Source organism: Pelobates fuscus, chromosome 3 (genome assembly GCF_036172605.1).
Source record: "Pelobates fuscus isolate aPelFus1 chromosome 3, aPelFus1.pri, whole genome shotgun sequence".
NCBI lineage: Eukaryota > Metazoa > Chordata > Amphibia > Anura > Pelobatidae > Pelobates > Pelobates fuscus.
Window position 1 is genome coordinate 10,454,642 of NC_086319.1, and position 11,580 is coordinate 10,466,221.

The 11,580-nt window shown below is 40.5% G+C and overlaps 1 protein-coding gene across 1 annotated transcript in view; it reads right to left on the bottom strand.

The window, feature by feature from the left end:
- The window catches only part of ITPR2 (inositol 1,4,5-trisphosphate receptor type 2), a 327,302-nt gene extending 318,646 nt beyond the window's left edge, over positions 1–8,656 (bottom strand). Inside the window, exon 1 of the mRNA XM_063446689.1 lies at positions 8,393–8,656. Coding sequence (XP_063302759.1) covers positions 8,393–8,520 — 128 coding nt within the window. The 5' untranslated portion in view covers positions 8,521–8,656. The remainder of the gene's footprint in view (positions 1–8,392) is intronic.
- Positions 8,657–11,580: the final 2,924 nt, after the last annotated feature.

An 11,580-nucleotide genomic window follows, 5' to 3' on the forward strand; every position in this document is an offset into this window, starting at 1 on the left:
GAGATTAAATGGTTTGACACTGAATGGAGGGACAGCGCCAGGGGACTACAGGGACTATAACCACTTCAATGAGATGGAATGGGTTACCACTGAAGGGAGGGACAGCGCCAGGGGACTACAGGGACTATAACCACTTCAATGAGATTAAATGGTTTAACACTGAATGGAGGGACAGCGCCAGGGGACTCCAGGCACTATAACCACTTCAATGAGATTAAATGGTTTAACACTGAATGGAGGGACAGCGCCAGGGGACTCCAGGCACTATAACCACTTCAATGAGATGGAATGGTTTAACACTGAATGGAGGGACAGCGCCAGGTGACTCCAGGCACTATAACCACTTCAATTAGATGAAATAGTTGTAGTGCCTACAGTGTCCCTCTAACCTCTTACCAGTCAGAGTTCTATATGCTGAGCACTCGATGAACAAGTGTATTTCCTGCCCGTCTACCCTTTTGCGCGCAGGTGACACTAACAGGAAATGGTTAATATTTGTAGCACTGTTTAAATACAACACGCTTCCTGGTAACTAGTATACTTTGCATTTCACATAATAAGAGAAAAAAAATAATAAAATACAGGAAACCACTGGAATCCTGTCTGGCCAGATGAGAATTGCCCCGTGAGAGTAAAAATGGGCTCCGTACTAACCGCCGGAGGAATAGGCTTCTATGGGTGGAATATAAAGCCTGGCCTTGCAGACCCATCATAACCTCCTGTACATATATAACATAACTCATTGATTTATTGAATTCAGCATTTAAATTCTGCATACAGCAGGGCAAATCTAGCAAAGTGTTGCAGACAGTTCTCTTTGGGGGCAAATTATTAAAGGAACAATGTCATAAAATGTTTTTAATATCTCAAATAAACACTAAGCACCATAACCACTACAGTGTGCTCTCCCATGATAAGGCTAACTATGTGCTAAGGTATGACAAATCATTGAAATAACTGAGGCCCAATAGGGCAGGCCACCAACTTCAGGAGGGCTGAAGCTTCCGACTCTCCAGGAGGCTGTGGTGGTTATTGTGTTTGGAGTGTTGTTTTAATATACCATTTTATTATTTTTTTATTCAGATTTATTGAAATGCTCGAGTTAATCAGCTACCTAGCTTTCCCACTCCCCCTTTTTGACATCCATCGGTCGGATTGTCAGTTCTCTGGGGATTAACCCTTTATTTCTTGTTGCCGTTTGGAGCGATGAAATTCTCTTCTGACGACAGACAAAATTCCAGTGGAATTTCTACAGAGAAGAATCTTATCGTTCAAACACAATAAATCAATATTATAAAACAATCCCAACCTGCGGGTCTACCTGAAAACAGGCTGTAAAAGGATTTCTGAACCCAAAGTACTGCACTGCACAACATGTTGGCGCTATATAAATAAATATCTCGGATACTGAAACACACACCTCCCTGAGATTGTCATAACTCTTTCTAACACTGTACTACTGGGAGGGGTCTGGACGTTGACCTTATCCTATGGAAAGAAGGGTGATAGATATTTAAAACATGGTAACACAGAAATTCCAGGTGTCTCCCTCCATGCGTCCCTGCCTTAGTGTGGAAGCGTTTTATTACCCAGTCTTCCTGTATATACAGCTCGTCAGGGTTATCCACTAAAGTGAGGATTCAAAGTGAATTTCAAATGGAAAGGCAAAATAGCAGAACTAGAAATATTTTCTCATTTAGCTATGCTTCCAGTTCGACTGCTCTGGCCTTAAATTTAAAATTCACTTTGAATTCTCAGTTTTGAATTCTGCTTCTAGACTGTAAATCCCAAAAAAGCATATTGTGTGTTTTATCTGAACTGATCCAACTCTCCCCTCATCCCTCCTTCCTCAATCCCTCCTTCCCCATCCCTCCTTCCTCCATCCCTCTTTCCCCATCCCTCTTTCCTCCTTCCTCCATCCCTCCTTCCTCCATCCCTCCATCCCTCCATCCCTCCATCCCTCCTTCCCCCCATCCCACTTTCCTCCATCCCTCGTTTCTCCATCTATCTATCTATCTATCTATCTATCTATTGAGGATTCCAGTTTGTGTTTAAGGTTGCTGGTATCGTGGCACTTTTTACAAATACCCTGTCTGGCAGGGGAGCAGGAAAGGTGAATATACTTGATTGAAGTTCTCTCTACATCTTTGTTGCCGCTATGGTTGTCCAGCTCTGTGCCTGTAAGGCAGCAGGAGTACTGCGCAGGCGACAATATCTATAACTGTATAAATCTTGGTGACATTATCAGCGATGTACACATAGTTGGCAAGGACTCCCTTTCTTTGGTATCTGGAGTTTATTCACTAAGGAATGAGGATCAGGAATTGCACAATGCTGTATGGGACAAGATCTGAGTTGGAAACATCTGAGTTGGATCATTTGTGTCTATTTTGAAGTAAAAGCTGCAGGTCTCCATGATTCGCGGTGAATAAATGCCAAAAGGTTAGAGTTTAAAGCAACCCGCCGGTCCTGACAAAGCCTCCGTATAAGAACATTCTACGCTATATAAAATATCTGTCTTCTCTGAGAACTTACATAGGATTTGCTGCCTCCTGGGCTATAAAACCAATTTCACGACAGGTCTATTCCCTGTCCGGCAGGGGTCTAGGAGATTAGCAGTTTATTCGCCAATAGCACTTCCAGTCCTTTCATAGGATGCAATGCCGTGTATACTGTGCGGTTATAGATAGCCGGTTCATGGCTTTGTGAATTGGGTTGTGAGTGATTGCCAGAGCTGTGGTCCACAACTCAGTCCAAGTCATTAGTAACAACTTGGGCAAAGTTAATATCTTGTGGCCAGAGCAGAGCGTTCCAACTGTCTGATTGACAGCTTGGGGGGAGTGGGTTATAGCTGTCTGATTCCTCAAATCGCTGCATTTCTAAGCCAATCTCTGTGTCTATAACTTTTACAGTCAATAGATTTGTTATATATATAGTTTTAAGAAATAATGCAAAAACAGCTTAAAATAAAAGAGATACCCACCTTAACAGTTCCCATCTTAATCCCTCTCCATTAAAGACAAATAACAGACATACCTAGACTCGTATTGGTTTAATCACAGCCCCCGGGCACTGCAATCATGTAAAGTTGTGATGGTGCAAAGATTGAATCTTTAAAATGCCCCCTTAGCAAGTAGCTCCTCAAATAACATTGCTTATTTATGGCAGGCAGACCTCATCCTGAAGCCCCCTCAGGCCACAGTTTGACCCCTTTTCCAAGTAGATACAGGGCGGAACCAAAATTAACCCTTAACCTTTTCAGTGCCAGAGGGGAATTGAATCCTTTCTAACATCTGTCAAAAGGTGCAATTAAATGGAATTATTCAGAAGCCCACCCATTCCAGCCCTCCCCTTAAGCCGTCCGTGTTTCCATTTGACTTCATTTAAATGTTATACACCAGGGGTTTATGGTACATTTAATTCTACAGACAATTAAACTATAACTCCCACAAATCCTTGCTGTGCATGGGCCTAGCACTCCCATAGCCAAGTATCTTCCTAGTCTAAACACAGCTTCCAGCAGATGCTGCAAGGTCTGGGATTTACAGCAAATACAGGAACTTCAAAGAGGAATATCTTTTTAGTTAGTAACTCATTCTTTACATACCTAGGAGTTTATAATGCATTTACTGTATAAAAGGTCAACTCCAGCCTCCATTGTGCCCCTTAAAGGATGCAGGAGTATTTATTTAGGTTATCGAACCCACTCAGGATGGAGTTTAAAAGGTATTTTTACTTGACTTTTCACCATCGCCACGTTGGTCTCCCCGCAGCTGGTCACGGGAACCATCTCAGCAAATCCAGTGCTTTTCTATAGGAAATCACTGGGAGGCTACCGCGCATGCATGACAAAACGCTGTGCTGTGCTAATCCGCATCTCCTAATGCGTTTCTATGGGGAACGTGGAGAGCGTGGAGACGATGAACACTGTCTGAGTGACTGCACCTTGATGCTTTACTAGTCAGCGACGTACACGTTACCTTTTCTCTGAAAAGGCAGCGTTTCCATTGCTGAGCCTGCAGGGACAGGCTATATCAAGCTGTAGTGGTTCTGGTGACTATATCTATTTAAGCACAGGTGAATGAATTTCCGTAAGTGGGGAGCGACTAAGCGAGCATAGAACAGTAATAACATGACTTTGTAGGGCTTTTTATTATTGTTAATTAGTGACGCAGTTACTTTACATTTAATACACCCCACTAGGGACGGTTTACTATTGGTTACTTTGTTTGCCTTCTGTACATCACTAGCATTTACCATAAATGGGATTGCCCAGATACCTCGAGCTTTGTATAGGAGAATATTTCTTGAACAATATGCTAAATTGATCTAATATGATGTAAAAACAGAACCGCGCAGGGAATTAAATATTTATGGTTTTATGAGAATTAGCCACTTTTTAACGTTTATTTGGAAGATCTGACGCCCTATATACACCAAGAAGCAGAGCTCCCATATCACTGTGTTCTTACATGCAGAATATGAATGCTACTGCTGTGGCTGTATGTAGCATTCATATGGTGCAGGCACGGAATCAGTTATTCAGGGTTTTGAGATGGGTATTACTCCCACCATTATTTCTTCTTAGTGGCAATAGTCTCAAAATCGGAGAGACAGTCCCAATTGTTCGACTCTATCCCACCAACATGTGTCTGTAATATATAGGAACCACAAGCACACAGCGATCTGATAAGCCCTGCAGGAATTCAAATTAGTTATTATTTACAATTTAACAACACATTCCACAGTGCGATAATACTGCTAAATGTTTGTGCTGAGCACATCAATCATTTTTACACAAATTTTAAAAAACCCTCAATTTTATGAGCAGAACAAATCTAATTTGCATTCTAGCTGTCTATGCAAAAATAGACACTACGCTAAACAAAGACATATTTATAGCGGCGTGTATGTAAATGGATGAGTTACTTAACATTGGGCCTCACTCGCTCTGCCAGGAGAACTGGAAAGGAAAACCCAAATCTTAGGCCCCCGATAAATGGATTAGAAAACTAAAATGAATGATAGTATGTGGATCTTGTATCGCCTGTTCAGCCCGTTTACCCTAAAATGTGATAGTTTAGGGGGACTATTTTTAATGTGATTATTTTGGAGACCACTTTGCAAGTAGTTTGCTAATTTACCCCAATTCACCGTTTAGTGAGGTTGTATTTTACAGTAAACGCACGGTGCGTTACGTATGGGTTTGAATTTAGTAATATACTGAACAATAGACCAACATTAATTACCTGCGTCAACCAATGCAGGAAACACTGTGAGGCCTGATTTAACTGTTTGAGTTGCAGGCACATACCGCAAAGTCACATCAATTCTGAAACCCTTTCAGTGCCAGGCTAGAGATACACACATATCCCCCAGCCTGTCTGTTCTAATTTCTGTACTTCCAGGTTCACATATTGCTCGGCGAACCCGTCCACTACACTTTCCGTACAATGGAGAACGTCTTGGACAGCCCAGATTTGTAAATAATTTGTATTTTTTGACACTATTTGTTAGCATTATTTATTATTTCTTTACTTAGTCGAAAGATATGCCCTGTTTTAGAAATATTGCAATGTCTTATCGAGATCCCCCAGAGAGCGCTCGAGTTGCGAGAGAGGCGGAAGGTGCAGATTTTAGGGGAGGATAGGAAGATTACAGCAACCACTGACTGCACAAGTGAAATGATGTGACATCTGATATTTAAATGCCACAGAAAAATGGAATAAACAGCCCTAAAATGTCACAGCGTTAAAGTACGAGGCTGATTGAAATCTGCTGAAATTTGAATTCCGGCAACGCACTTTCATTCTGATTAAAATCTGCTAAAACTCTAAGAATCAGGCAATTTCACGAACACGTCACAAGCCAGTCATAAACTCTCATCCGGATAGCGGCCACACAGCTCAATCTAGCCGGCCTGGTGCTGTAAATTAGGGCAAAACAACTGGTTTACAGCTGCTAAGCTGGGCATTGTCACAAACTGACCAAGGGTTTCCTAATATTGGGCAAAAATAATCATATTGGAAGAATTTGGCAAATCTGCTATTTTGGCCTAAAATTAGGATTAACGAAACCTTGGCAGTCTACAACAATTCGATGGCAATCACTGACTCCAATCCATGTTTTCTTGGATGTATACAGGCAATACATGCAGAGTCCTTCCTGCAGTATGTAGCATTCATGTGCTAAAGGAGGGGAATCATTTCCTGTAATCAAGGACATTAATTAGTTAATGTAGCTAATTAAAAGGCTCCGGACCTTGAGAATTCCTGTGATTGGCATTTTAACAATATATCCGTAACCATTTTCATTTTAGCAGTCAGTCACGGCTGCCGCTTGGCCTTCGGACTGTAAATAAATGCAACCCTTGGCCTGCAATCCGTGGCTCTGCTAGACACTGCGGTTCTGAGCCACTCTTCACATTTTGATTGATAAAGCGCCAACATATTCTGTAGCGCACAAAACTTCTTTAATAACAACGTCACAATATTTAACCAGGAAGGATACACGGAAATTTGCAAAGTTTATATAGAAGAATTGGAGATTTTGTTTATTTTCCTAATTAATAATAAATCCCAATTTCTACGTGTTAGATATTTTAGAAACATAATATATATGTAAATACTGCGTTGGGGCATTAGTGCTGAGGCTCACTTTAGATTTTTTGTGTTAACTGTTCCAGAGTTGAAGTAACAATGAACATTAACTCATGTCACAGAGCCATGTAATAATATAGATATCACAGAGGAATGTTATAACATTAACACAATATATAAATGTGCGATGCTCAGGCGGCAGATAAGGGGTTAAAACAAGCACCACTGTCCTGTCAGGCAAGAATGAAGCCAGGCTAATTATTGCAGAATAATACAGCCCAGCATGTCAGCACAAATCCAAAATAATGAATGTATACCATCATAAACCAGTGCCAGGTATACCATCATAAACCAGTGCCAGGTATACCATCAGAAACCAGTGCCAGGTATACCATAATAAACCAGTGCCAGGTATACCATCATAAATAAGTGCCATGTATACCATCATAGAAAAGGCCAGCTATACCATCATATCTAAAGGAGAGTCTCATTTCCCCAAATATGAGTTGGCAACCTGACCATGTATGTCTAATGTTAGAGTGGAGTGCCAGCAGGTCTTTGGGGGCAGATAGGTAACAGCACACTCTTGGAGGGTCTGTGGGGGCAGATAGGTAACAGCACACTCTGGTGGGATTTGAGGGTGGAGATAGGTAATAGCACACTATGGGGGGGTCTGTGGGGGCAGATAGGTAACAGCACACTCTGGGGGGGGGGGTTTGAGGGGCAGATAGGTAACAGCACACTCTGGTGGAGGGTCTGTGGGGGTAGATAGATAACAGCACACTCTGGGGGGAAGGTCTGTGGGGCAGATAGGTAACAGCACACTCTGGGAGGGTCTGAGGGGGAGATAGGTAATAGCACACTATGGGGGAGGGTCTGTGGGGGCAGATAGGTAATATCACACTATGGGGGAGGGTCTGTGGGGGCAGATATGTAACAGCACACTCTGGGAGGGTCTGAGGGGGAGATAGGTAATAGCACACTATGGGGGAGGGTCTGTGGGGCAGATAGGTAATAGCACACTATGGGGGAGGGTCTGTGGGGGCAGATAGGTAATAGCACACTATGGGGGAGGGTCTGTGGGGGCAGCTAGGTAATAGCACACTATGGGGGAGGGTCTGTGGGGGCAGCTAGGTAATTTCACACTATGGGGGAGGGTCTGTGGGGGCAGATATGTAACAGCACACTCTGGGAGGGTCTGAGGGGGAGATAGGTAACAGCACACTATGGGAGGGTCTGTGGGGGCAGATAGGTAACAGCACACTCTGGGAGGGTCTGAGGGGGAGATAGGTAATAGCACACTATGGGGGAGGGTCTGTGGGGGCAGATAGATAACAGCACACTCTGGGGGGAAGGTCTGTGGGGGCAGATAGATAACAGCACACTCTGGGGGGAAGGTCTGAGGGGGAGATGGGTAATAGCACACTATGGGGGAGGGTCTGTGGGGGCAGCTAGGTAATAGCACACTATGGGGGAGGGTCTGTGGGGGCAGCTAGGTAATAGCACACTATGGGGGAGGGTCTGTGGGGGCAGATATGTAACAGCACACTCTGGGAGGGTCTGAGGGTGGAGATAGGTAACAGGACTGTTGTGGGGGCAAATAGGTAACAGGACTGTTGGGGGGGCAGATGGGTAACAGGACAGTCTGGGGGGGGGGGCAGATAGGTAACATGACAGTTTGGGGAAGCAGCTGGAGGACACAGATGGGGAAGGCCTGTTTGGGTGGTTTTGGTGATTTCCTTGTTTACTGAGCAGTCTGATACCCCCTAGGGGCAGATAGTGAGATTTCTTACCCCAGGGTGCTGATGAATCCATTGACCGAGCCCTCGGCGTATAGAGACACAATGTCCCCAATATACAGGAAGCTGGACATCTTGTAGCTCATTTCTGGGGCACCTGGAGCAGCACCCCCAAAGTGCATGGAGCTTCCTCAGCAACTAGCAGCAAGGCATGCCCCAGGGCTAGTCCAGGGGGCAGCTAGGTAGCCAACAATATCTCCGGTGTAATTAAAAAGTGCCCACTCTTTCCAATGGGTAGTTACAGCAACTCTCTCCAGGGGTAATTATATAATATCTACTCTCTCCAGGGGTAATTCCAGGGGTAGTTATATAATATCTACTTTCTCCAGGGGTAGTTATATAATATCTACTCTCTCCAGGGGTAATTCCAGGGGTAGTTATATAATATCTACTTTCTCCAGGGGTAATTCCAGGGGTAGTTATATAATATCTACTTTCTCCAGGGGTACTTCCAGGGGCAGTTAGCCTCCTCTTTTCAGGGGCAATGCCAGGGGGTAGTTATATGATGTTCTCTCTCTCAGGGGTAATTTTCCAGTCTATAAGTAATTCCAGGGGGTAGTTAGTCTCCTCTCTCCAGGGGCAATGCCAGAGGGTAATTATATGGTGTTCTCTCTCTCCCCAGGGGTAATTTCAGGGGTAGTTTTCCAGTCTATGAGTAATTCCAGGGGGGCAGTTAGCCTTCTCTCTCCAGGGGTAATATCCACTCTCTCCAGGGGTAATATCCACTCTCTCCAGGGGTAATATCCACTCTCTCCAGGGGTTATTCCAGGGGGTAGGTAGTCTCCTCTGTCCAGGGGTAATATCCACTCTCTCCAGGGGTTATTCCAGGGGGTAGTTAGCCTCCTCTGTCCAGGGGTAATATCCACTCTCTCCAGGGGTTATTCCAGGGGGTAGTTAGCCTCCTCTGTCCAGGGGTAATATCCACTCTCTCCAGGGGTTATTCCAGGGGGTAGTTAGCCTCCTCTGTCCAGGGGTAATATCCACTCTCTCCAGGGGTTATTCCAGGGGGTAGGTAGTCCCCTCTGTCCAGGGGTAATATCAGGGGTAGTTATATGATGTCCTCTCTCCCCAGGGGTAATATCAGGGGTAGTTATATGATGTCCTCTCTCCCCAGGGGTAATATCAGGGGTAGTTATATGATGTCCTCTCTCCCCAGGGGTAATATCAGGGGTAGTTATATGATGTCCTCTCTCCCCAGGGGTTATTCCAGGGGGTAGGTAGTCTCCTCTGCCCAGGGGTAATATCAGGGGTAGTTATATGATGTCCTCTCTCCCCAGGGGTAATATCAGGGGTAGTTATATGATGTCCTCTCTCCCCAGGGGTAATATCAGGGGTAGTTATATGATGTCCTCTCTCCCCAGGGGTAATATCAGGGGTAGTTATATGATGTCCTCTCTCCCCAGGGGTAATATCAGGGGTAGTTATATGATGTCCTCTCTCCCCAGGGGTAGTTATATAATATCCGGGGGTAGATTTCCAGTCTCTCCAGGAGGGATTCCAGGGGCAGATAGAATGGCTATCAATGTGCGCTACTTGCCCCGGGTCTCCCGATAGTTGCCCCCGCTAGTTGCCCCCGTTGTTGCCCCGGTTACCGGGAAGTAGTTTCTCAGTTGGAAGTTTCCCGGAGACAAACTGCTCTGAGCTGGAGGGCGGGGCTTCGGTAGGCAAGCAGCCAATAGGAGGAGCCGCTGGAGGCTGTGGGCGTGTCCGGACTGAGCAGAACTTCCTCAGATTCATTCATAGCAGCAGGCAATGTGATAATACCAAGAGCCATATAATAATAATAATAATAATATAATAATAATAATATAATAATAATATAATAATATAATAATAATAATATAATATTAATATAATAATTATTATAATAATAATATAATAATAATATAATAATATAATAATAATAATAATATAATAATATAATATTAATATAATAATTATAATAATAATAATAATAATATAATAATAATATAATAATAATAATATAATAATATAATATAATGTGATAATACCAAGAGCCATATAATAATAATAATAATAATATAATAATTATATAATATAATAATAATAATAATATAATAATAATAATAATAATATAATAATATAATATAATGTGATAATGCCAAGAGCCATATAATAATAATAATAATAATATAATAATAATAACAATAATAATATAATAATAATAATATAATAATAATATAATATAATGTGATAATACCAAGAGCCATATAATAATAATAATATAATAATAATAATAATAATAATAATATAATATAATGTGATAATACCAAGAGCCATATAATAATAATAATAATAATAATAATAATAATATAATATAATAATATAATATAATACCCATATAATAATAATATAATATAATAATATTATAATAATATAATAATAATAATATAATATAATAACAATAATAATATATAATAACAATATAATAATAATATAATGTGATAATACCAAAAGCTATATAATAATATAATAATAATTGTTATAATAATAATAATATAATATCCATATAAAATAATATAATACCTATATAATCATATTATAATATAATAATAATACAATGTGATAATACCAAGCGCCATATAATAATAATATAATAATAATAATAATGATATAATGTGATAATACCTAGAGCTATATAATAATAATATAATAATAATAATATAATGTGATAATACCTAGAGCTATATAATAATAATAATATAATAATAATAATAATAACATAATATATTAATAATATAATAATAATAATATATTGATAATAATAATATATTAATAATATAATATAATGTGATAATACCAAGAGATATACTACTACTACTAATAATAATATAATATAATGTGATAATACCAAGAGCTATACAATAATAATAATAATTAATAATATAATATTATAATAATAATAATATAATATAATGTGATTATACCAAGAGCCATATAATAATAATAATAATAATAATAATATAATAATATAATAATAATATAATATATAATATAATAATAAGAAGAAGAATATAATATAATGTGATAATACCAAGAGCCATATAATAATAATAATAATAATAATAATATAATATACTTGTGTATTAGTGAAGATAGATAGGTGGGAGTAGCATTATGTAGAGATTTGAAAGCAAGAACCAGAATTTTAAATTGAGCCT